We start from the raw sequence: 27,139 nt of genomic DNA on the forward strand, positions 1-27,139 counted from the left end.
AGCCCGGCAGCAAATAAATTCGCCACGCCGAGAGACTGGCGCAGAGATCGGCGCCGCCCGACGGGGTTGGCGCCGCGTCCTCGCGGTGGCAGCACCCGCCGCCAAAGTACACCAGGGACTCCAACGACCGATCGTCGGCCCTTTTATAAATATTTTCCTTCCAGGAGAGACATTTTTGTGGTTTGACAAAGTAGGCAACCGGCTTGACGGAAGTGACGAGCGGGTTGCATCATCGCTGCTGACAGGAGTTTCTTGGAATTAATGTTGAACGAGAATTTTTTTAAACTTAAAATTCAATTTTATTACTTTTAAAAACAGAAAAATATAATTGAAATTAACAAACATTCATCACCTGTTTCAGAATTAATAAATAAATAAATTTCGTCAACAATCGCTATTTTTTCAAATGCAATTCAAAATTAAACGGTAAGAGTAATTAAACTGATATTTGAATTGAATTATTTAGAACATGAAGTTTTTATTGTGTTTTTACACTCCATCGGTTCGGTCAATCGTTAAAAATCCTTATATTACGTCCAATGCTCAACATTGTATTTCTCACAAACCTTTTGCATCTCATAATATCAAACACCCCGATAAATTTGCAACATAACATTTTCTAGATATTTCAACATGCGCAATAATTTTCAAGCTGACCCACATTGACACATTTAAGAAAAAATTCTCCATCCAGAATCACACTTTTTTTATGAATCCACATCGATTTTTAATTTTACTTTTGCGTAGAAGTTTTAATTTTACAAGAATAGCAATTTCCCCGTGTCTAATTACAACATTCCCTCAAGTCGTCGTCGGCGTTGCTTTCCTCAGTGTGTGTATTTTCGGCGTCTTCCTTATTAATTATTATCTTGATCATTTGGATTGTGGTCTTCCACGCAAATTTCATGTTACATCATTGTCAATAACGCCAGCAACCAATCAAAGTCACAATAGAAATCCATTTTATCTGATTTTAGATATTTTAATTTTAAAAATGAATGAAAACCCCCAAAACTTGGTGACCACAACAAATAACAAGTTTTTTTTTTAAAGAGGGACATGAGCAATTTTTTATTCCTGAATATGAAAGAAGGCAAAATTTCATGAAAAAACTTGATGGCAAAATTAATCCTGATTTGACGAATTTTTGTATCACAATTATAAAATTTGTATTGAAATTTGATCTTTTTTCACAATCAGAAATTTAAAAAATACTTAAGTCTCTCTTTTGAATTTAATGTGTTTATTTTAGGGCACAACCTGCAAGAAGTTTATTTTTATATTAATATAAGTAAAATGTGTGTATGAATTTTGGTCTGGCGAGACTCTCAAGGGGCGGCGTCGCAGTACGAAAAGCGTCTGTTATGTTTATCACAGGCCGTGCTTCTCGGCCACCAAGACATTGTCCCACTCGTCGGGGTCGCAGCAGGTGTGAGGGTTGGCTGCCTCGGCGGGCGGCGAGTGCGAGTGATGGTGGCCGTCCTGGTGGAAGTACCAGGTCCTCTGCAAGCGTGAACTCAAGGTCAAGGGCTGGGTTCAAATGTGTTTTACATTTATACAATGGTGTGTGTTGCACGCACCTTTCTTGCTAAGTGTCCGGCAGTTGGAAATTGCTTATCGACGTTTTATGCATCTCTAGCATCACACTATTATCCTACGCAGAGTAGCATTGGCCTTAGTGAATGCTTTCATATATAATTTTAGTACACACTGGCAGTGTCAGAATAAAAATTTTCACATTTTTACAATATCTCTGGCGAATTTAAAATTTCTCATTTGACTTGATTTAACAGAGAAATGCCAAAGAACGAGAATTTGAAAAGAACTGTACTGAAAAATTTGTGCAAAATGAAAATTGGCGTTTTTCTTTGGTGTGTCTCTGTTCGTCACATTTAAAATTATCAAATATATCATTTTGCTCACTGCACAAACACTGTAAATTCTTTTAATGTAAACAAAATAAAGCAAGATACAGAAAGCAAATAACATGAACTGAAATAATTACAGTAGCTTTTTAAATAAAATTAACAACACAATAATCTCAAAAGTTCAAGTTTAAATTTTGTGATTAGATAATTATTTTAAAGTTTTCTTTGTAAATTACTACTTCTCTATGGTGTAGGCACTTTTTAAAAAGTTTTAAACAAAAATAGAAATTCAAATAATTTAAAACTAAATTATATACACATCAAATTGAACCAAATTGCAAAAACGTATCTTAGCTTGGCGATATGTTTTTGATTTAAATTTTTGGAAAATTTGTAACAAAACGTCTGAAATCATGAGAATGACGAATCACAAGATTGAGATCTAATCTAAAGGAATTGGCATATTTACATGTAGCACTGGATCTAGATTTACCCCGTTGATGTGAGGCATTTCTAACGCTGCGGGAACGTAAGTTGTTCCTGGCGAGCACCTCGAACAGGTCCTCTTTAAAGCGGGCCTCTGACGCGATCCGTGGCATCGGATCGCAAAGCGCAGTTCCTCGGCCATCTCGGAACACAAAGATTGCTGTTGACAAAATTTCTAATCAGGAAAATCATAATTACGACGAAAATTAAGTGCGGAAAATTAAAGGTCAAGCACAATTTTAAATCAAATTAAGTGTTTAAATTGAGGAAATAATTATACTTGCCCTATCAGTCTGCGCGTTCTTTCTGGAATTCCAGCAGAACTCGAGCACCGCCACAATTATGGCCAAGGCAAGACCGCAGAGCAAGACCACAAAAACTCCGCCTGAAAACGAAAATATGCCGTTTATTTTTAGATCGATGCATAGAAATTTTGATGCAAATAAATTCAGAGCGTGCAAACATTTTGTTGATAAAAAAGAAGAAAAAGACATCAACATATTTTGAATAATTGAACAGGAAAGGAAAGTTCTAGGGAGGAGGGGCAAAGAGAGATGAGATGTTCCTGACAAACTCACCGATGTTTTCCACTCCAAGCGCGTTTGCTTTTGACTCTTTGCTTTTGTCATCCCTGTTGCAAACGTCGCCCGTGTTCTTCCACCACTTGTCATACAATATTTGGATTGTGCCCTTCTCCTGCAGCTCCAGGATGGCCAGAGAAATTTTGTCTCGCCACGGAGAACCTTGCAAATTTGATTAAAATTCCAGTATTATTCCTGAATAATCTGAAGATGAAAGTAATAATTTATTTATTTAAATTAATGAATAATTTTTTTACTAATTATTTAAAATCGCAAGTATCTATCTTAGTTCAAAAAATCGTCTTATATTTTTGCTTCCCACATTTGTTTTTAAATCATGAAAATGAGAATAAAATATTATAATTTATTTTTAAACTATAGAAGAATCCGATTAAAAGATTAAAGTCTGTACCTTTTGGCGTTGCAATCCCGTAACCCTTTGAGTCCAAGAGGCCTCCAATTTGGGTGAGGTTGCAGTCCCTCTGGACGGCATAATCAAGCATGGTGGATTCCATGAGGAAGGCGTAGTTGCCTTCGAGCACCCTCTTGATGCCCTCTTCGTAGCTGTTGACAAACACCGAGGGTCGCTTGCTTTCCATAAAGCGCCACATTTTCTGGTAGATTCCTATTTTTGAATCCTGGCCAAAGAGATAAAAATGTAAAGTAGATGGGAATTGCATTTTGTGAAAACTTTTTCCTCTACACTGGCGTAAACACAACACACCCCAGATTCTGATGTTTTCAGAATTAAGCAGGGGTGTGAAAACAAGAAGCAATTTCTTGACTCACCCTGAAAAAGGTCATTGTTGAGCCGCCTTCGAGGGTTCCGTAGGAAATTTCCGTTTGTTCCGCCAGCTCTGCTGCGTTCTCGATCGGCGTGATCATCCTCTCGACGGTGAGGAAGGCGGCCAAGTTGGCCGTGTAAGAGGAAATTATTATCAATGTGAAGAACCACCAGATTCCTCCAACGATTCTCGTGCTTGTCGCCTGAAATTGGTTGCGTGAGAGAGTGTTTTGCGTCTCATTACAATCAGGAAATTTGAAATGAGGGATCGTGCATTTACGAATATATTTGATAAAAGTTGGATCAATCTCCGAGTTTCTAAATACGACATGGGGAGTCACAAAATGCAGAGAAAAACAAAAAAAATTAATTGATTTTCATTCAATTTAAAAGAAGAGTCAAGCAGATGAAGTATTTTTCAATCACATCTATAAAAATGGTGCTGTTTTTCTAAATATTATAATAAGATAAATTAAGTGTTCAAAATGTAATATAATATTTAAAGGAGACTCCTTAACAATATCAAGTCTTTACAACAATGGTGGTTAAAATTTCAAACTGTTATAAAGACTTGATTTGAAGGTGTCAATACATGGAGTATATAATTTATTTATTTATATTTTTAATTAATATTTTCCTGGCGATGGTAAAATAGTATTAATATAAAATTATATCAATATAAAGAAATTAATTACTATCACAACTATTTTAAACAAGCAATGATTTAATATATATTTTTAATCAGAAGTTTAACAAAAATTACAGACGCTCCACACAATGAAATTTCGTGCCACAAATTACCTGGGGGTTGAGGTCAGAGCCCTGCTGCATGAGGGTGCCGATGGTGAACCAGAACGAGTTGGACAGCGTGAAGTCGTTCTCGTACACCTCTGGCTCGGCCTCGGGCTCGAGCACCCCAAGGCAACAGGGCTCGGGGACGCGCCACTCGTAGGGCGAGAACCTGGCCACCACCCAAATGGTGAGCGACACGAGAACGTACGCGCCCAGCATCGACAGCCAAATCTCCACGGCCAGCGGTTTCATGAACGAGAACAGCCGCTTTGGCATGCTTTCCGACACCTACGGGCAGGCAACACACTCTCATGCACAATTGCCGGCGCATGCAAATTTAAGACTAAAAAATAATAATAATCAGAGAGAGCTATCAAAATAATACCGAAGCCAGATACAATGATTGCGACAGATTTTCAAAGCTTGGTTTAATGAAATAATTGTGTAAATTGGAAGAAAAAAAATCCAAAAGTTTCAGAAGTAATAATTGGAAATCATATCTAAATTTAAAAAAAGATCATTATCTTATGTAAAAACATACACTTATTATTTTGAGACCGTTTTCTAAATTTTGAAAATTGTTAAGGTTTTTTTAATTATACCTTCTAAACATAGTCAAATCAAGTATTTGCAACAATGATGGTTAATTTCCTATAATTTAAAAAAGCTCCTATAGTTGTAAAGATTTGATTTGAATAGGCAAATAAGAAGTCCTTAAGAAAATGACGATCAATAATGAAAATGAAGTAAATGGGCTTGTTCTCGTTGAAAAATAGTTAAAAAACTCTATCCGAGCAAAGTTTGAAACCCTTATTTTAGAAAATAATTGAAAACATTAAACTATCAAAATTAATTTTGGTACTAATCATAAATTAAAAGTAAATAAACTCGGACGTTCAGAGAGTCCAATTTTTTGATACAAACAATTCAAATAATAGTTTATTTTTAATGTAGTGGCTTTTTGAGTAAATCTCACAGGGAATACTTAAAAGGATCTCTACTTTGTCATCTTTTTTTTTGTCCACAAAATTTTGATATTTGCTCTTCACTTAAGGCGGCTCCCCTGCAGAGCACGCTAACGAATTCCGACTGGAAACGTTTCTGCAGAACATTTGTAACGATCGCGCAGTGATGAGGGTTGCATAAACGGCCCACAAGCAAGAGACCGAATGTTTGCGAATCCCGACGTGTTTGCACACGTAAGGTTTCCGTTGGCTCTCTCAGCCTGTGGAAAAACAAAGCAGGCAGCAGACAAATGCCGGTTGCCTAATTTCTTTTCAGTTCTCCCTCGTTACAAAGTCGCGTGTGCAAACATGTGTAGGGTATTCGCAAACGCTGGCAGTCCAACAACCTAATTGGGCCTGAAAACAAAATTTGATGGAAAAAAAGTAGTAAAAATTTCTTGGTGATTTGAATTTAAAGTCGGCTTTTCCCCAAAAAACCATGAATCAACCCTTGATCGTAAAATTATACTACAAAAGTCAACAATTTCATTGCTTTATATGCGGTTTAAGTTAGTTTATCTATAGTTTTTGCTTTTGGATCACCCTCATTATTTTAGCATTTTTGTTTGTTACAAATATATCTCGGAAACCTTTGATTTCCAGTTTTTCGTAATACATTATATGGAGCTTTCACTATTTTTTTATTTTTGTATCTTTCAAATTAAAAAGTCTTTTAGCTCTTTCAAAGGCCGCAAGAGCAAAAATCTGTCGCTGCTTTTTGGCTTCGTACAAATAAAAAAAAACGTGCTGCAAATGTGTGTGTGTGCTATGGATACGAACAACTGTAGAAACAAATGGCAGGCTTGTAAAATATTCATGAAGTCTCGCTTTTCACGCATACGCTGAACAGAGAAAAGTCATCGCGCATCGGCCGGGGAAGCGGGCAAATAAAAAAGGAAAGTGAACATTTCAAATATGCAGAGAAAGAGAGTAAAAACGTTCGGCATGCACAATCCCCCATTTCCATGCAAACAAATACACAGAGAGAGCAAAAGGTGCGAACCTTGGGATTGAGTCCTGACCCCTGGCGCAAGAAAGTGCCGGTTATGAACCAGAAGGAATTTGACACGGAGAACTGATTCTCCACGATGTCAGAGTCGGCCAGGCAGGGGTGAGGGTTGTTCCACTCGTAAGGTGAAAAACGGGCCATCACGAACAGGGTGAACGAGACTAGCACGTAGGCCGCCAACACGTACAGCCAAATTTCCACGGCCAGCGGGTTCATAAAGGAAAAGAGCCGCGTCGGCTGGCTGGTCGGCACCTGGGGCAACCACCCTTACGCTCAGAACAAAGCTGCCGCCCTTTCTTACAACACGCTATACTTGTGCAATTTGTTAGCCCGGGGGGTGAACCCAAACGAGAGGGCCTTTCCGCCACGATTGATTGCGTTATTTTGAAAAAAAAGGATGTGAATTGCCTCCAGAATATTGGGTCCGAAATTTTTAATTTCACAAGTTTAGACAAAAAGATTAGTGAAATTAGAAATATTTTTAAGTGATAAAAATATTTTAAAAATGAATTAATGGAGATTTATTTATATTTTACTATGAAATAGGAATTTAGTTTAAAAATAAAGCAAATGGAAAAATTAAATTGAAAATTAAGAGATAAATAAGAATTGTTTCCCCAAACTGGCTGTTTTTTCTTCCAGATTTGATTAAAAAAAAACCTTTGGTCATAACGTTTACTGTTGCAAAAAAGCGATTTCTTGATTATAATTGATCTAACGAAATATTTTACTGATAGTATGTTTTTAAAAAAAGGGCGGAGCTTTGTACTGATTTATTCTAAGATTTTCTAATTTAATTAAAGATATTTTTTTCTGCAGAGAAAGTATTGACTTTCACTTACCTTGAATAAAATTCCGATCCCCAAATTCATGAAGGGTTTGGTGAAGTCAATGACACTCTCACGCGCGTAGTTAATCGTCATCGAAGCCACTGCCAGATCCGCGCGCTGAAAAGGTGCCAAAAAATAAAACTTATGTACGCGCCGGAGCAAATTGAATCGATTTAATTAGCGGAAGGATGGAGAGCAAAAAAAAAAAAACCGGATGAAAAGTTGTTGCTCGGCTGAAAATGGAAAGAAGCAGCTGGTCATAAATTATACATAAAAAGAAAGGAGAGTTTTGATTTATTCAAGAGCGGATTCCACTTGAAACTTTTGGACAACAAAGAAAGGACTCGTTTTTTTTTTTTAGAACCAAGGAAAACTTTCGTTGAAGAAAAGAAAATCTTAATACAATAAAAGGGTTATTTGCTTAATTGATTCCATTTTCTGAGAAGTCACGTTATATTTCTTGGCAAAACAACGAGCACTTAAAATTGCCCACCATAGCATTTCCCAGCAGAATTAATAATCGCGCTCACACTCACACGTTGTATGCTTGCAGCGATCGATGCTCTTGAGCTCTACGCCTTTCATTAATTGCACTTGAGACAATTAATTCGCTTTAACGGTAAAATGGAAATTTCGCATTTTACGCCATCCATCTCAAGGATAAATTTGCTCACGTCAAGTTCATACCAAACAAGAATTTTCCTCTAATATCCTTGCAAAAAAGGTTCAATTTTCAAGCATAAACCTGAAATAAATATTGTTGATAATTCATATTTTTGTATAATTAAATTGGACAAGTAAAAATGCTTGTAAGATTTTAATTTATTTTTAATTTAAAAAAGTTGAGTTTCATCTGAAGAAAATTAATTTGATCTTCCTTCAGTCCAGATTTTGAATTTTTCCATTTGAGTGAGAATATTTAGAGATAATTTGGTTAACAAACTAAATTTCTCGTTTCTTCTCTTTATGAGTCGCTGTTATTTGTCCTAAAACTGATATCTCTATTTGGCCTAAAAGCAAAAGTCCTAAAACAGTATCCTAGATTTTACATTTCATTTGTCCTAAATGAAAATTTTCCTAAAGATAAGTGTCCTCAAAAATCTAAAATAATTTTATTTTTGTTGCTTTTATAGTTCATTAAATTTTTATGCTTTTGGTTTCAATAAAATTTATGAATGTAAGCAAAATTAAATAAGTTTACACTAAATAAACATTATAAACTGAAACTATTATTGAAATAGATGTAGATTAAATTGACTTGATAATAAATAAAAATTAACTAAAATTAAAATATATTTCAAACAAAAGTATTTAATGATTAAAAAAATTTGCTTCTATGGACCTACAAACCACCGAGACCGGCCGAGGCCCAAGACCCAGCGAGACCGGCCGAGATGTCTCAATAAAATAAACTAGAGAGTTTTATAACTTTATTTGATGCTTTGATTTAATTTTATTTCTGCAAAATCAATTATCAATATTGTATTCAATTTTGCTAAATTTTATGATTTCTCAGATTTAATCTCAGATTTCTCTGTTAAAGAAACTCAGAACGAAGATAAATTAAGCGAGTTAAGTTAATGATTATTATGTATTGTGGATAAAATGGAGAGATGGCACTCCTGAGGAGCTGGCACTCCTGAGGAGCTGGCACTCCTGAGGAGCTGGCACTCCTGAGGAGCTGGCACTCCTGAGGAGTTGGCACTCCTGAGGAGTTGGCACTCCTGAGGAGTTGGCACTCCTGAGGAGTTGGCACTCCTGAGGAGTTGGCACTCCTGAGGAGTTGGCACTCCTGAGCAGCTGGCACTCCTGAGGAGTTAGCACTTAACAGGAGCTGGCAAGTTGTCATTTTTTTAGTTTTCCGGGAAAATAAAATATTAGTTCAGCCCTTAGAAAATTATAATTAACCAAGATAAAAGATGTAACTGCTGGGCTTTCAGAATCTATTCAGATTTTTAAAATTGGACCAACGGTTAACCCTTTGGCGTGCAAGTTCGCAAAGTAATTATTAGCCACCCTTTGAAAACGACACGTCAATTCGGGCGACGATTTGAATTAGACTCCAAATATAAAAACGACGACTGCTATTTGAAAAAAGTCGTCGTTTTCAATTGGCGTCGTTCTTACAGAATCAGACCCCCACGTAAAATAAGAAATGATCAGATGTCCAAATTCAACTTTTATTCCATTTTAATCATTATTAACCCCCATCTGTATTGGAGTATATTCTAAAGTTTTCATTGTGCCAGTCAAAAATAAGGAGGTCGAAAACTTGTGAAGTTGAGCTTTCAGAATCCGCGGAGAAAATGAAAATTGGCCCATCCGTTTGCTTGTGGCGAGCTTATGAAAACTTCCAAGTATTTATTTATACCTAAGGGAACCCCCATACCAAATTTTATCAAATTTGGGTGACCTTTGCTTTTTTTGTCAGGTTGGCAACGAGACAATCGCTAACAACACCTTAACAGAATCGCGATAAAAAAATAAAGGAAGACAAATGAAAAATAAAATTTTCTCAGCAGGAAGCAGATCTAGATAAAGTCATTTAACATTTGTTTAGAAAAATACATTTTCGCAGAAATGGGAAAAAATGGGACAAAAATATTAGGATGAAAAATTTATGACAAATGATTTTGTGAACTTTTAGGACAACTGAAATTATGATAAATGCGGGTCTCCCGTCCTTATTGAGCAGCAAAAGTGGATTATCCTTCGCGCACTGCAGTTAAAGTGCACAATCAAATTAATTGATACGGCGTGTTTGGGGCGGAGTAAATAAGCAGGAAGAGTCTCCAAGTCGTCGGGCTTTGCAGAGCACTCGGCCTGTAATTGCATCAAGTGCATGTACTTACGACTGTAGCTTCCGCATTTATGTAGTGCCATTTGCATAGCACGGGGCGAGGAGGGAGAGAAAGAGCTCTGGCGGCACGAAATTGACTTTTAATTAAAGCAAAAGCAGACAAAGAAACGCTACGACTGCACTTTGCCTTTGTCTCCAGCGCTCATTATTATTGCACTTTGTTACGTTTTAGTGCTGCGGGAATGGCCGTCCGAGCGGACCATTATTATATTTTTCAAGCTGCTGAAAACAAACAATTCAGCCGCCGCCGCCGCCGCTTTATTGCTTTTACAGGCAAACTTTGCGCGCTATCATTTGTGGGAATGAATTGCCCAGTAAACAGAATAATTATACGTGAAGAAATGCGCAAAACCACAATGGCAAACGACTTTTGAAGAAAAGAAGTAAGCGAATATGGCATTGAATCAATTCTTATTCCCGAGCTAATTGCACAGTTAAAGAAAACGGGACGTTTAAAACTTTCCCAATGATTCTGCGCTCATAAGCTTTTAAGAATGAACTTCTCTGTTGTTTAATCGTTACTGCAGTTATTTTAGAATCTTTATAAAATGGAATATGATTATTTTGCAGTATCACTTCTTATTCTGTTTAAAGAAATTTCTAGATAATTAAATTTTATTCACTCAACATTATTTTTGAAGTTAGATAATTTAAAACTAAAGAAAAAGATGTTTAATTTTTGTTTTAAAATTTTATTAAAAAAAATGTCTCCTTTTATTAGTTTTAAGTAATTATTCTAAATAAATTTTTAAAGGGTCAAGTTTGAGAGATTTACTGCTTCTTTTATTTTTAAAAACTCCCATCCTGATCAGTATGCAAGAGATTTAAATTTTTGATTATATCCTAAGCTGCTTTTCTCAGCTTAGCCGAGAGTTTGATAAAATCTGGCTCAAAATTAATAATTTATGACGAGCTGCAGGGGGGAGCGAAAGTACTTGTAAGACGTCCACTGACTCACTCACCTTGTCCATGAGCTCGCGGACGATGCCGTTCCACGATTTGGTCTCGGGGTCGTAGACACCGTACATGTGGTCGGGGACGAGACGGATGTCGTAGTTGAAGTCGACCTGGTTGGCGATCGCCTTGAGCAGGTCGATGCAAAAACCCTCGTAGCGCGAATTGCCCGTCAGGTTTTTATCTTCTCTCACCATCACGTACGGCTTCTCCTGTTAATCAAACACACTCGCGCTTGCCTCACTTCCCAACAAGTACGTCGCAGAAAGAGAGGCTCAATGAAAAGCAAAGCGCACCTTCAATGAGTCCGTCTATTTTTGAAGTGGAGAAAATAATGCGACGGGAAAAATTGCACAATTCTTCAGGGACATTGAAAATATTGTTCGATTTTATATTAAATTGAAAGATAAATAATATATTATTAATATTTAAATGTAATTAATATCTAGGCAGATAAAAGAGTCATTTTCTCCTAAAAAAGTTGACTTTTTAATTTCAAATTAAAAATAATTGTTAATTTTAATTAATATCTTCAAAAAATAATATTATAAAAAATTTTAATGTTTTACTCAGTTTTACTTATTGATAGAATTTAATTTTAAAGAGTAGCTCTATACAAATTTAAAAAAAATTGAAATAGTCTGTCTAAAAAGTAATTTTAATTTTAAATTAGAATGATTCATTGTGAAAATCAGTGAAAATGAACTTTTTACGCCAGTTTTTAATTAAAAAATTAACGAAAATTTGCAAGGAAAAATTAACACATTAAAATTTATTTTCTTTGATATTTTTGAAAAATTAATTTTCAATTCACAAATTAATTTTTGAGCCAATTCTTTCGAGACTGCTTACCTCTCTCGTCATGACGATGAGGGTGATGTTGTTGACACTGCTCTCGTAGAAAGCGGCTGGGTCGGTGATGTTGACCCCGTGACCCATGCTCCAGTGACCGACGAGTTGAAGCTGCTCGCGCTTGAGCTTCATGATGTCCAGCTTGAAGTCGCTGCGGCGCCCCTCGATGAACTCTATGTGCCCCGTCAAGCCGTGCAGACTCGCCTTCAATAAGAAGAAAATCGTGTCAAAAGCTCAATCGGAAAAATAAATTCGAGACTCACCGTATTTAGGTAGTTGTAAAGGCTGAGCCCGTCCTCCCACGGGTGCTCCAATTCGCAAGAGAGGTTGGCAGGCTTGAGCACGTGACCTTGGTCCAGGGCGGACAGCCCTTTGGCGAAAACGTACACCGAGTCAAACATCAGTGCAGACTCAGCCTATCATAGATTTCCAAAAAAATTGAATTACAATATATAAAAGAAAAACTATAAAAATCCAAATATATTGAAATTGAAGAATAAAATTGCAGCTGAAATTGAGTAAAAATTTGACGAGAGATTTTGGGGGAGTTTTTTTTTTTTGACAATTATTACTTGAAAGTTAAAGAAATCAGAATCGCGCCTTGTATTTTATAACTTTTTTTAATTACATTTGTTAAGAATTAAGAATGAATAAAAAATTAAAAAATTTATTAAACCAAAAAAATGAAGCATAATCTAGAAATTTTAAATTTTCATTATTCAATTTTCTGTTTGTCATAAAAAAACCATTTTGATAATAAAAATAAGCAAATAAATTTTATTGTCTATAAAAAACAATTTTTTTTCAGACATTAATGCCTCAATTCAATTTGCGAACAAGATTTACAAAATTATAGGCCAATAAATTTAGCAAGAACTAATTGAGCGTCAATAAAATAGGAAACGCTAACAAGATTTTTCCTCCACTGCGTAGGCGTTTGATCAACTCGCTCGAGGGCGGCAAAAGCACTTAATAAAAGTAAGTATTCAAGAAAGAGCAGCGCCTTTCCTCAAGTCTTTAATCAAGATTTGACGGCTGATTTTCAATTAGGTGAGTTCGCAAGCGCTCCTTGTTTCATTTGATGTTCCGGCCAATAAAGCACTCGTTGTGCTGCCAGGGGAGGCTCAATCTTGTTGCAGCTCATAAAAGCTTTGCGGGCGTAATGCACCGGCAAAGAGGATTTTATGGCACATTATCCGCACGCACACGCCTGCTCTTGGCAGCCGAAATGACGCCCTCGTATGTATGTTTTTCACCTGAATTATCCCCGAGCGGTTGAGGATGCTCTGCCCTATCGGCTGGAACTTCTCCATTTGTGCCAGTTTTTCCGAGACCCGTTTGTCCTCTACGTCAACTAAACGAAATGCAGTGATATTCACAGAGTTGTATTTGAAGTCCTCCAAGTCGAACGTTTCAATATCCTGCGCGTTGAATTGAAGGAGAAGAGGATTCGGATTTAGTTACACAGGATAATATAATGGAGAAGAGAGAAGGAGACCCTCGTGCTGCCGCTTGTTAGACGCATGTGTACTCTTTGTTCTAGCAAATAGGATTTGTCTGCGTGCTTTGTCTGCCTGTGAGCGCCGCACGCTTGTCATTTTATGCTAATACGGGGCAAATGCATGTGAATCGCACGACGAGTAGCAAAAGAGCTTAAGTACTTTCGACATCTTTGCTCTGTGCTGGCAACTCAAATCATCAAACTACTAATTTAATCTGAGATTAGATAAAACTAGAATATTGTACATTTTTTCTAAAGCAAATTTTATTAAATTTCAAATTAAATTAAAGATAATTTATGAAGAAAATAATAATAAAATCAGATTTTATTTTTGCAATAATCATTTAGTATAACAAATGCTTGACCAGCAAAAAGTGTATTTTTTTTCTTGCCACACAGATTTCCAGGAATCAACAATTTAAATCAGACTTGTAAGCAAACGCCAAGTACACACTAATGGAAAATAATTGCACCGTAACCAAACAAAAATGTATCCTGTTTGGCCATGAATTATTCATTCATTTTTTTGTTTCAGTTTCGTAATAAACTGTGCAAGCGACAGCAGCGAGCGTTCTCATGAATAAAAACTCACAAATGTGGTGAACATGTAGTGGTATCTGTAGTCATTCATTTGTAGCTGCAAAATCTGCGAACAAGCAAAGTTTATAAGTCATATTTTCAACTGCATTTTCAACATTGACTTTGATCTCACTCACTCACTTAAATGAAATAAAGAGAGCTGCGTCGTAAAAAACACATGCACACGAAACAACTATAAAAGCAGGGGGGCCGCGCACAAGGGAACAATATTGTTATGTTTATGATTGGGCGATAAAAACGTCGACAGCCTGCGAGAAAGTGTGTTATGCAACCCGCTCGACACGGACCGCGTGGAGCAGAAATATTTGTAAAAAAAAAACAGCACTCCCTGAAGGTTTTTTAACTGATGTAATCAAAACGTAATTTTAAAGAAGTAATCTAAAACTTACTGTGTTAAAATACTTTTTAGAGTAAAATTTGAAATGCAAGGGTTGGAAAATTGAGATACCAACAATGAATTTTTAAATTCCAAATGAATATTTCAGTTCCAAGAAATTCCTAATCGATCATGAGCTGCTTCATACAATATTTTACAAAATAAATTAAGAGGGGAAAATGTTGTACCAAAGCATTTTCTATTTCCTAAAAATAATTCATTTTGTTCAGTATTTTACCTACGGAAAACTGAAAAAAAAATACTTAAAATCTAATCAATTTTAATTATTCTTCAGCAGTTTAATTTATTAATTCAAATCCTGTCCAGAGCAATTTAATTTGTTCCGCAGCAAAAAATGTCGACGTTGGCACTCGTTTTTAATTGCGTGCGGACGATCAGGGTGGGTCGATGAGCTGCAAAAAAAGCCGTACGCAATTTCCGAGTGTGCGTCTGATTGCTCATCAGCGATAATTCGGTAATAAAGCAGCAGCCCGATCGGAGTGATGGCGCGAATAAACACAAGCGCGCGTCGTAAACCGGCGATACTAAATCAGTCGGGCGCTGTTTGGCATTTTTTCCGCGCCGTTTGCGATTTATATCTGCAAATAACAGCGAAATAATAAATTTGGAACGCCGTATGAATAGAAAAAAGGGCCGAGGGGAGTAAGTCATTTTCGGAGGGGTTGACAAATGAGCGCGGCATTAAGAAAAGAGACGCCAGCCAGCAGCATCGTGTGTGTGAAGGTTTTGTTATGGCGAGGAAGATGCACGGGATTTGTAAATCAATCAAGCTTCACAACCAGCACCGAGTGACGGAAGTTTATGATTTGAATTTTATGGCGGCGCATTTTTATTCCGAGGCGGCGGACAAAACATTGCCCGCCCACAACGCTCAGCAGTTTTGCTCTCTTGCTAAAAAAAAGCGTCTGAAGGCTGAGCGAGACAAATCTGTTTATTCTCCTCTTAGCGTGGGCTGCTGTGGGTGGATCAATGCGCTTTTAGACCTTTTAGCGGTGAAAGATGATCGCAAAACGGATTTCACGCCGCTGATTGTTAAAAGGTGCGGCTTTTGCCAACGCGAAATGTTGTCAGGACAACAAGATTTTGTGTGCGCGAAGATTAGAGATTATATACAAATGGAAAAATAAATAATTTTTCCAAAAATACACTAGCATTGAGTTTAAATTTTCTTACTGCTAAGAAGCAAAAATTGTATTAAAAAAAATTTTAAATTTTAAAAGTATATAATAAGTGAAGTAATCCTAATTATTCATCCTTTTTGAACCTAGCATTTTGAAATTTTTGTTTTTGCAGATCAAGAGAATTTTGAGCAAAATTGATCGGGCTTTTTAAAATCTTAAATATTGACATTGAATAAAATTTTTACATATTTAGAATATAATATGCAGCCAATCTGATTAGAAAGGACAAAATAGCAAACAGTTACAATTTCCTTTGGAGTTAGTTGAGAAAACTGACATTTTATCGAGTTATAATTTCATTATTTTCAAATGCATTTTGTTGATAATGTAATAATTTTTTATTTTTTGCTTTAATATCCAATATTTGCTTTAATAGAAAAATTATTTACATATAAATCAAAGACAAAAATTTGAGAATTTCAATTTGTAATTTTTACCCAGATGAAAATAAAAATAATAAATAATAAAATTGTACTGGAAAACTAAAAATTGACAATTTAAAAAGAAACTAAAACTCATAATCATTAAAATCATCAAAAAATAACATAATTTACATAAACATGTAAATTTGGTGAGCAGGGTGTTTTTTCCTTTCTTTAAAAATGAATGGTTTAAAACAGTTTAAAAAATGGAGACAAAACGAATTCGAACTCACCGCCCGGAAGAATTTGTACATGTGCTTGGGGTTTGTGTCGACGATCAGCTTGTAAATCTCCTTCTGCCTGATTTCCTTGAGCACTTGTCTGTAGGTAGCAGGGTTGGCCTGTCTGATGTACATTTCCGTGCGCTGGGTTGGCGGGCTCTTGACCAAGTCTTGCAACTTGAACAGGCCTGCAAGCACCACTTTTATTCTTTCCTGTGCTCAAAGCGCTCCTTTTGCGCCGCTCCAACTCGGGCGGCGAAAGAAAATAAGGGAGAAAAAATAAAATAAAAATATGAAACGAGAGAAAGTTGGCAGCTTTTTTGGTCGGCCATTCATTCCTTTTAGCATTATTTTTTTCTGCTTGAAAGGAAAAAAATGTTATTTTTAACCATGCAGGTTTTTATCTAAATTTCTAGAATTAACAAAACTGTCTCGAGCAGATGATCGCGGAACAAATCAAAAGGTTTTATATAATATCATATCCGTCCTACATTTTGCTACAAACGTTTTGCATGAGTAATTATACTTCTAATTTAAAGCTCTGATGCATATTCATTCCATCATGCACTGCGGATTAACTTTATCTCTACTCAGCATGAGAGAAATCTATGTATGTGGCGAATGTTTTTATAGAGCAAATCCCAAGTTTCATTTCGCAGAACTCGCAACATTCGTCTGCTCTCCGAAACGGAATCTGGTTAGTTGAAAAATTTAGCATATTTTAATTGCAAATTTTATGAATGTTATGTTTGATTGATGAAATTAGAAAGTTTGAAACTTTAGAAATTTGCATGTTCATATTCTGACCTTTTGAGCTTGTAATATCTGAAACGAACACACCGACAACAAGTTTAAACATCAAAACCGCAGTGAAAATCGAAAGGGGTAAATACCGTAGTCCTCCTCGTACACCACGGCCACTTTGGTCCAGTTTAGAAAGGCCATCACGTCCTGAAATGCCTGCGGAAAGAGATCGAAAAGAACTGTTATAGAAATTATAAAAAAAAACATCCAATATTAAAAATTAAGACACTTTTATAGATCAATTATAAAAAAGTGTGTTTTCCAAAAGCTCTAAATGAAAAATTATTATTAATTAATTGCTAAACTCAGTCATTTGTGAATACCACAAGGCAATGTAGACGTTTCTTGAAATAAACTCAATTTAGATTTCTGTGAATTGTTTGCGCTGCTTGAGCTTTGCAACGTTCGTTAGCGCTGATCTGAATCAACACAAAGTCGGCGAAGCATGACGTGTATCTTGTTGATGCGTGGTTTTGTTTCACGGAAAATATTATGAATCAAAACGAAATTGTACCATTGGAATTTTACGCATGAAGCGAATTTATCATAGGTTAAAATTAATTTATTCACAACGTTTCTTTCTATATTATAATTAAAAATTGTCAATTATCATGATTCACAGAACCATAATAAAATTGAATTTATTTTGACGAGAAACCTTCATTACATTTGAAATAAATCGCGTGGGACGGAAAGATTTTTTCCCTTTAATATTTTGTTATCATTTTGACAAATTCTTTTGGCTTTTAAAATACCAATTTAAGCACTTGCCTGGTTCATATGCTCCTGGCTGGGGTGCAGGTTGATGGAGAACTCCTTGAAGCTGGGTTCGAAGTCGACCCTGGTTTCCAAGTGCGGCACGTCCAGCGCCTCGCAGATGGACTGGATGTGCGCGCCGAGCACCGGGTCCGAAGGCCCGAAGATGGCCTGGATGCCCTGCTCCATTTGCTTGCACGCTGAAATCATTCGACAAATAACATTCAGAGAGGAGCAAATTATTAGTGCAAAACAGCAAAGCCCAAGGGTAGAACAAACACGCGCGCGTTTTTGCTCGCCGCACTTTGTTGTTTTAAACGCAACGGATGCTTCGGTGCCCGTTTTCAGAGGTTTTGAACCGCGAATATTAATGTTTTGAATGAAGAGAGATGCATTATAGATGAATTAATGTTGTTCAACAATGGCTAGATTTCAATCTTTTGAGAATAATTAATATTTGAGTAAATTTGTCAAATTTTAAAGATTTTGTAGACATTTTTAAAATAAAATTAGTCTTTTTATTAAAATATATAAAATTAGATGATATTTTGTAATATTTAGCAATAAAAGCGACGATAAATCCATAATGACTGATGGATTTGTAAAGTTTTGCCCTTTTTTTCCGTAGCTTGTCTATTAAATTTTTCACATCAGAAAACTACTGTACATTTTCCCAGGCTCACGATCAGACTTTTAATATCGCAGCAGCTAAATATTCATTTGTTCGTTTGAGTTTGAAACTTGCAGTGGCGCAGCCATTTAATGCGGCAAATCGGTTCGCTGTATGGAAAATATTTCTGCAAAATGGAATTCGCTTCGATACTGCAGCGGAACATTTTGAGCAGCAGATGCAGCTCTTTATTAAAGCATATAAAAAGGCGCTGATACCATTGAGGAAAATCCTCGGAAAAAAAGCTTGCAGCATTTAACGTCCGATCGCTGGTACAAGGAAGAACTTTTACTGCTCAATTTACGACTGATCGTTAGAATGCAGACTTGCAGATTGAATACTTGAGCACAGATATTTGCATTGATTTTTAAATCTAACAAAAGCTAATAACAAATTCTAAATAATAATTCAAAATAGTCAAATTCAGAAGTTAAAAATTAATAAATTGTTGAAACACTGAATTAATAAACAAATTACAAAGTTATTAAAATGTATTAAAAATAAAATTAATAAATAAATAAAATAAAACTTATCAGATAATTTTATAAAGATTCTACGTTCATAAATAAAATTAATATTTGAAACCAAAATTTAATTTAGACATCACTTCTTCCAACTCAAAAAGTAAATCTTTTTCAACAAAAATATAAAACTCTAGTGGTTGGAACCGCAGCTAGGCCGGGTGGCGTCGCATTACAATATAAAAGCGCTCGAGTGCATTTGGAAAAGAGGCAATTTGTTTTTTTTTCTGACCATCGTCAGGGTCTCTTGGGTCCGGAGGGTCGCGCCAAAGGCTAAATCAGTGTCAAATTTCGCTGCGTGTCGTGAAATCACTTGAGAGATGCAGCCGTAAAACGAGCCTCCGCTCTCTCTAAACAGCTCTCAGCTCGCAAAATGAATTGTACAAATATTTGCCCGAGCCCGAGACTGACAGGACAGTGATGAATTTTCCTGCTGCAATCGAGGCGAGCCACTCTCTTGGCTTCCACTTTTTATTTCGGCTTTCAGCTGACAACCTCTGGCGCAGATATGAAGATGATGACGACGCAAGCCAAGACTGATTTAATTTGCAAAACAATCGCAGCGGGTTGAACTTGAAGAACAATCTTTTTAAAAGAGAAAGGTTAATTTCACATATTTGAAAATTTGTAGGAAAAATAAATGTGATTATTAATTCCCAGAAAAGATAAAGATTTGTGCAATTCTTTATAAAGCTCAAATCCTCAAATCTGAAAGAAGTGATTCAATTATGTAAAATTAAGTTTTTTTAAGGAGTGAATTTTTTTAACAAATTTAAAAATTTTAAAAAGTAAGTTAAAGAAAAGGGAGTTATTTTAATTATTTTTATAGACACTGATTGAACTGATTTTCAAAGTTTGTATTGAAAGTTCATTTTTTGTTAAAAAATCATTATGTTTGTAAGAATTTCCAAATAATAAATAAAAAAAATTTATATAAAAGTCTCAAGATAGTAAACACTCTTGTGATGTAGTTAAAAAAAAGTTGTTTTAGTCTGACATATTATAAATCAGAATTCGCATATAACAATTTTCAGAATTCATTTTAAAGCGTATCAAAAAAAAATATGATTATTTTTCTCACTATTGTGAATATTTTCTCTTAAATTTTACATTCCTTGAATGAAATTGAGGCCATTTGACCGGAAAAATTGCAGCGAATAAAAAGTGGACAATGATGATGCTCCAATTCCGTTTCTCTGTTAATTTTCTGGCCGGCACTCGGGTGAAAAAGTTTGATAAATCGACGAGACGTCGCGCGACTTTTTGTTCCGTCGGGCAAATGAAAAGTTTGATCTGTTGGCGAATTTTCCAATTGGCTGCTCGTGTGGCATGTCTGCTCTGCTCTTTTTACACTTTTTGCTTCGCTGATCCAATTTCCACACGTCGTCGGTGCGGCGTTAACTTAATCAGCAGGCCAAAAACTGTTGAAAGAGTCGCATCCCTATTTGCTAATAAAGAAAGGCACCGCACCTCGAGAGGGTGCCGAGAAGGGCGAAAAAAAAATAGAAACTGCTTCTTCTTCTTCGACCGACTCTAATCGCTCATTCACTCTCGAGGCGAAAATTCGGCTTCGCGCGGCCGTGATTGCTGCTTTTTTCAAGAGCTTTTTCCCAACGCTGAATATAAAGAATTTCTTTTTTTTCTCCCGGCGAGGGAAAATTGTTTCCGCGAGTTCTTTCCTCGCAACGGCTGGAAAATCGGAAAATCGCGCTTTCCAGCTCTTGACACAATTTTCTTTCTCTCTTTCTTGGGAAAAGAAAGAACTGAATCAAATTTGCCTTCGCTAGTCTAAGCTGTCGGCAGACTCGAGCTGCTGACTTGCAAAAATGCGATAAAAAGGCAGCATCAGATCAGAGAATCGTATTGTTTCTGAAATAATGCACGGATGAATTTTAACGAAAACAAAAGAGAGGCGTGAGGAATCTGCAAAGAATTTCAATATAAACAAAGAACCACTCTCGCCTGATAGAAATTTTTTAATAAATTCTGTTAAAATGGGTATAGAAGTTGCCACTAATTTTTGCAAAAAATAATTTTTACGACAAAGATTAATTTTGAATTAAGACTGTGTTTGCCATTTTTCTTGATTAATTGAAAAAATGCAGTTGTTAATTGATTTTTTTTTTAGTCATTTAATGATATATAAAACCATTATCCTGAATGAATTTCTTGAGTTTTGACCATAATTAAATTAAAAATCAGTCGCTTTCCTTTGTAAAAGTAAAATAAGATTATCATTTTGGTTACAATTTTAAAATATTCTACAATTTGAAGCTTCAATCAAGCCGAGGACTGCTTTGAGCAAGCACGAAATTCTCTGCTCCTTTGTGCACACATTTGCTTAGTTGGCTGACACACACGTAGGCTCACTTTAAACTCGCCTAAATCAATTTAGAAGAGCTCGTATTGCTTTCGGCTACGCGAGAGCGAAATTGCATCTCTCTCTTGTCGACACATTCTCTGCAGCACGCGTGCTAGTAATGATAGTAATGACGATGATAACCCTCGCCTAATTAGTCGATAATGGCATTTTCCACGGCAAGGGCGGCGGTCTGCATGTTTCGCGTGAATTTCACGGCCCAAATTGTTACTTCAGCAGCCGAGATAAAAGAGCAGAGACGACGCCGGGCTGGCCCCAAAATCGCTGCCAACTTAATTACAGACGAGGCGACACTTTGCGCCCGAATTTCGTTTCCAGCTCGCATCACCTGCACCTTCTCCCTCAAATGTTTCAGGAACTGCAGGATTTTAAATTATTATTAATGTATTTAAACAAAAATCTGCATAAACAAAAAAGTTTGAATAATACCAAAAATTAATTTTATATCGTCTTGTTTAAATTTTGATAAATTTATAATAAATTTTGGTTGAACACAGCTGCTTTGATTTAAATCCACTTTTGTTTCCTCTTTATTAAATTTTTGGAAAACAAACCAAGAAAATATTTGTGTATTTAACGGTTACATTTAAAGGTTCCTCAAAATTAAGCCCTTTCAACAATAGAAGCCACTTTTGGCAATAATGGTAAAACAACTGGAATTAATTTTAAACTTAATTGTTGAAAAACTTGCTTTCAATTAGAAAGCCTTGATTTAACTTTCTGCTTAATTTTTCATGTCACAACTAGCAAAATGGATTTTATTTTTAAAAAAATTTCTGGAAAAATAAAAGACTGGTGCAAATTTTGAAGCTTATCATATTTTTCTTGTTAAATTTTTCATAATTTTATATGAATGTTAAATCGTGAGCAAATTGTTTAAATTAATGCAGTTGTTTCTGGTTTTTGCTCCCACTCGGCCGAGGAGATTAGCATATTATTGCCTCAATTTTTTTCATTTGAGAATTTTTATGAGGAGTACTTGGGCCGGCTTGCTAGGCCATCGACACCATCTCTGGGCGAATTTTTCACAGCCACTTGGCAAGAACCACTTAAACTCGAAGCAGAGACGGAACAATCCAGCATTGGGCGCTGGCAGCGCGAAATTCTTGACAAAAGCGAGTGCGAAATCGGCCGTTTGCAGAGACGGAGCGGAGAGAGGAAGAAAAAGCCTCTTTCAAAAGTAGCCGCGGCGGAAATAAAAGCGACTCCAAATTTAATTCATCTCGGCCAATAAAAAGGGGGAATGAAAGAGTGAAAAGGGAAAGAGAAAGTGGCGAGCAAGTGCTTTTAACTGCTCCTCCGACTAAACAGATGCTGCGAAACGGGCTCATCACTCGGCCCATTATTATTACAAGCGCCCCGTTATTTCAATACCCGCCTTTTATTTTTCTCTTTCTTCCTCTCTTTTGGGCCGAGCGGAGAACAAACAGGAAATTAGCCCTTTCGCTCGGCCAGTCGACGGTGAAAATGAACGATTGAACCTTTTGTATCGCGTTCTCTGCAAATTGGGACGCGCACGGTTTTCCGCCACTTAAGGGCTTCGGAGGAAAAGTGTGTTCGGACATGTGTGTGTCGAATCGAGTCACGCGATCGCAACTATTTTCCGCGAAAATCTTACCTTTCTTCGAGGTTCTGAAGCTGTCGTCCTTGGGCACATATTGAATGTCGTAGACGAGGGTGGTGTTGGGCAAAATGCTCTTGTCCTTGTTGATTCTGTAGACGGCGTACTTGAAAGCCAGCTCGGTGCTGCTGTCCTTCTGGTCCTCCGTAAAAATGGCTCCTGAAACCAAAACAGCAATTAATGATTTCATTCTATGATTTTTTTACTACAAATACAAACTACAGTTAAATTATAATATCAGTTTTAAGGAATCCGTATTGACAAAATCTCAAAATAGGTCTTTACAACAATAGAAAACAATTTTTGCAACTATTGAAAGACAGTTGAAAATTTTTAACCACCATTTTTGCTAAAACTTGATTTGACTGTTTCCATAAATGTTCGCTATTATATTATTTTTATTTATTTATAAATAATATCTAACTTTTCATTTGATTACCAATTTTATGCTTTTTTTGGAAACTCAAACTTTGCTTCATATTTAGAAGTTTATTAATTTATCTCAATTTTATTAAATCTGTTCTCAAAATCAGTACGTTTAAATAACGTAAACAAATAATTTCATTTATTATACAAATTATTTACTATAAAACATATCAAAACTTATTTTTCTTTCTTCATAAATTAGTTGGTAATTCTATTCTAACCTACAAATGTGATATTTTATATGGGCCAAGAAAGATCAAGCAAGCCCCTCTGAAAGAACTGAGAGATTTTATTCTTCAAAATACGTATAGAATAAATTTTACATTCATCAAAATTATCCCTAATCTGAGCATTTTCTTTGTATATCATTTAAATTTATACGCTTCACAAAATTTCTTTAATTATTAGGATCATACTATGAGAAAATGAAAGTTTCTAGGACATATATTTGGTAGTTGGAGGCTGCTCGGGGAACTAAATTGCAGCACAGTTGACAAAAGTTGGCAAGAAGCTTTGCTTTTATGTGAAAACGCTCTTGGCACTTTAAGAGTGTTGGCGAAAATTGACCCAATTCGGTGTGCGCGAAAAGTCAAATCTTTCGCACGCAGTTTTGCCGCAGAATTAACCTAGAAAGGCAATATTTGCATATGTGCGGGGTGGTTTTTTGATTTGGGGGTGCGTGCCTGGTGGCGGAAAGAGGCCATAGGAAGGGCCTAATGCGCCTAGCGGCATTATAATAGTCAGGGGGATTTGAGCGGGGCTTTTGCCGAGCGAAAGAGGTCACAGTCGACCTTCCGTCCGACCGACCGATGAACAAAAAATGCCGGTCGGATTTTTAGAAAACCCGGCCAAGCCAAGAGACGTTTCTTCAGAAATATCGCGCGCACAATGCGGCGGCCGCATTACTTCTGTTTGAATTCCGTTTTATAATGGAGCCCCGAGAAGAGAGAGACACACACAAAGCCCTCTTCGCGCCTCTTTATTGCATCCCTACCAAAATGCTTCCTTTGTAATAAAATACATATATATTTTTCTCTAGAGTGGTGATTGGAAAATAAATGGAGAAAATAGTGCCAAAAGTTTGGCCGCGCTTAAAAAGCTTCTCCACTTTAAGAGGGATATTAAGATGAGTATTTTCGCCTCTAAAAATAATCAAAAGTTGTTGTTGTAAAATTAAAATTTGGGAATATGAAATTTATTTTGTTATTAAAATTTATAAATATCAAACAATTGATTAGATTCATTTAATAAAAATAAATTTAATTGTAAATTTCCATAGACTAAATTGAGTTTTGAAATGCCTCATTTTAAGAAAAATTGGTATTTTTTTTTTACTTTTTTGTAAATAACAATGGATTATTTAAAGTTATTGATAATTGGCATAGTAAAATGAAGTCTTACGTCTTCACAACATTGGTTGCTAGATTTTCAATTCGTCTTCCAATTTTAAAATCAATGACGTCATAAATTTTAGAAGAAAATAAAGCAATAAATTTTAAAAATTGTCTCATAATAAGTTATTTCTAGTTGAACTTGTTTGAATGAAGCTCAATCACTGACAATTTACATTTATGAGCATTTGCATGGCGATGCAGTCAAAGTAAACCAACACAGCGCTCAAATCACCTGCATCATTATACATTGTGCATGACAAGAGCGCTGAACAATGATGTAACGACGCAACATCAGCCAGAGCATCCCCTTCAACACTAATAATCCACTTTAAAGCTGCGCCGCACATCATTAAACGTTCGCAAATGCACGCGCAGGGGCGGCGGCAAGTTGGTGCGCCCCGTCCGTATCAGATCATTTTGTTTCCGGGTGCAACGCATCCATTATTCTTGATGCGCCGCCGGACGAGCTTGCGAGATGAAAACTTTGTTATCTTGCAAGCAAAACTGATAAGACCTCGTCCGGGAAATCGGATTTGAAGATGATCGTGATTTATAAACTGTCTTTTCAACATATTTTTGGATCAAATTTATCAATAAATTTATTTTTTGATTAGTAAAATAAATATTTTACAATTGTTTCTTGATAATCTCGAGAAAAACTGTAGTTTTTTGCTTTAAATTTTTAAACACGAGTAAAGATAAGTAAATAAATTTTATTTTATACTTCTATTTCTAAATTTTTACAAATTTAAATTGCTGTCCATAAATTCTCGTCTAAAAACCTTTCCTCCTCAAGACAAGATTTATTTCATTTTTTAATTATTTCATCATGCTAATTTCTTTGGTGTAAAAGTGAATTTGCCTGTTTTTACTCGCGGGAAATAATTCCTGGTTTGGAAATTTTCACGTGTCGTGAGAGTGCGGTGGCTTAATTTGCGTAAATGGTGTACAAAAAGTTTGTACATGAAAATGCTGTCAACGTACACGCGGGGTTTGGCTTTTCCTCTCGCCGGGTCTTTTCACACCAGGCCCGCCGCTTCCAATTTTCCAATCTGGTATTCATGAATTCTCGGGGCCGACCCGTTTGAGGGTTCGTACGGATGAAGCTTGAATTAACAAAATTGGATCCTGCGCGTTTTTTCGCTCTGTGCGTACAGCAAAAAAAAAAAAAAAGATAAGAGGAAAGATCCCGACTGTGAGCTTGGGGACAGATTTTTTATTACTTTCACGACAAGTTTTTCTATAAAAATAACGTTTGTTTAAAGAGCAAATTCAAGTTGCGATAAATCTTTCAATACATCATAAAACGGCTGCTTACTTTTACTTGACTAAATGCGTACAATTTTATGATCATTCGATCAAAAGTTACGGAAAAGCATTTTATGGAAGATTGACGTTTTTGGAAGAAAAGTTAGCGGAATCAATTGAATTTAAATTTATAAATAAATTTATTAATTCCGCTCAAACAAATTGATTTATATACAAATTTTAATATTTTCTCTTTAATTAATCATTTTAATTAAATAATCAAATATATGCAACAAAGTTTCGGCTCAGCAATATTATTATACATATTTTATCACCCTCTGTTAATTGAAAATTCATAATTAACAGAAAAGCATTATCTAATAATTTACAATTTTTTATTTATTCACAATCCAACGAGAGTCAATGAAAATTTGCAATTCTCTTAAAATAAAACCTTTTTATTTTAATTTAGATTGTATTTTATTCAAGATAAAGATAAAGAGTTAATTTATATTGAAAGTTTTATCAAAGAGCACCAACACGTAATAAAACCGTACAACTGAAGCAATAATTCCAAGACTTTGTTGTATTAATAAACATCACCCGAGAAGTACAAGAGTCTCTCCCAGAAGAAACTTTTGCACAATCCCGAACTTGACGTTGGTTAATTGAATAAACATGTATGAGCGCGCGCGCGAAACTTGGCCACATGCACTTCCGAGCTCCACATCGGCGGCTCCGAGCTAAAATAAACCGTATTTTAACTCTATTAAAAAGCTTTCATGTCGTCGTCGACGGTGGTGGCGAAATTGGAGGAAATGGTTCGCACGGTGCGCGCGGTGCATTTTAAAATTGGCACCCCCACCTCGGTTCACCGCAGAGAAACTCACCCTCATATGTACCAGTTCTCTTTGTGCAGGGATGAAAAGCCGCAAATCAAACTGGGGTACGAAGACACCCCCTTTTCATGCAAATGC

At 36.0% G+C, this 27,139-nt stretch overlaps 1 protein-coding gene across 14 annotated transcripts in view; it reads right to left on the reverse strand.

The window, feature by feature from the left end:
- Window positions 1–384: 384 nt before the first annotated feature.
- The window catches only part of LOC132193931 (glutamate receptor ionotropic, kainate 2), a 109,966-nt gene continuing 83,211 nt past the window's right edge, over window positions 385–27,139 (reverse strand). Inside the window, exons 3-21 of one of the 14 annotated variants that reach the window (XM_059614904.1) lie at window positions 23,092–23,253; window positions 17,918–18,102; window positions 17,236–17,302; window positions 17,150–17,167; window positions 16,355–16,530; window positions 14,114–14,167; window positions 13,277–13,441; window positions 12,284–12,436; window positions 12,021–12,224; window positions 11,177–11,380; window positions 7,367–7,471; window positions 4,521–4,799; window positions 3,725–3,922; window positions 3,348–3,573; window positions 2,933–3,097; window positions 2,639–2,739; window positions 2,362–2,514; window positions 1,581–1,654; window positions 1,365–1,503 (exon numbers count right to left, since the gene is read on the reverse strand). In XM_059614904.1, the coding sequence (XP_059470887.1) occupies window positions 1,589–1,654; window positions 2,362–2,514; window positions 2,639–2,739; window positions 2,933–3,097; window positions 3,348–3,573; window positions 3,725–3,922; window positions 4,521–4,799; window positions 7,367–7,471; window positions 11,177–11,380; window positions 12,021–12,224; window positions 12,284–12,436; window positions 13,277–13,441; window positions 14,114–14,167; window positions 16,355–16,530; window positions 17,150–17,167; window positions 17,236–17,302; window positions 17,918–18,102; window positions 23,092–23,253 (2,681 nt within the window). In that variant the 3' untranslated portion in view covers window positions 1,365–1,503; window positions 1,581–1,588. Of the gene's footprint in view, window positions 2,274–2,337; window positions 2,515–2,638; window positions 2,740–2,932; window positions 3,098–3,347; window positions 3,574–3,724; window positions 3,923–4,520; window positions 4,800–6,518; window positions 6,777–7,366; window positions 7,472–11,176; window positions 11,381–12,020; window positions 12,225–12,283; window positions 12,437–13,276; window positions 13,442–14,113; window positions 14,168–16,354; window positions 16,531–17,149; window positions 17,168–17,235; window positions 17,303–17,917; window positions 18,103–23,091; window positions 23,254–27,139 lie in introns of all 14 variants that reach the window. The other 13 variants (XM_059614901.1, XM_059614906.1, XM_059614902.1 and 10 more) reach the window with 13 other exon arrangements.

This window comes from Neocloeon triangulifer, unplaced genomic scaffold, assembly GCF_031216515.1.
Source record: "Neocloeon triangulifer isolate White Clay Creek 2 clone unplaced genomic scaffold, ASM3121651v1 ptg000005l, whole genome shotgun sequence".
NCBI lineage: Eukaryota > Metazoa > Arthropoda > Insecta > Ephemeroptera > Baetidae > Neocloeon > Neocloeon triangulifer.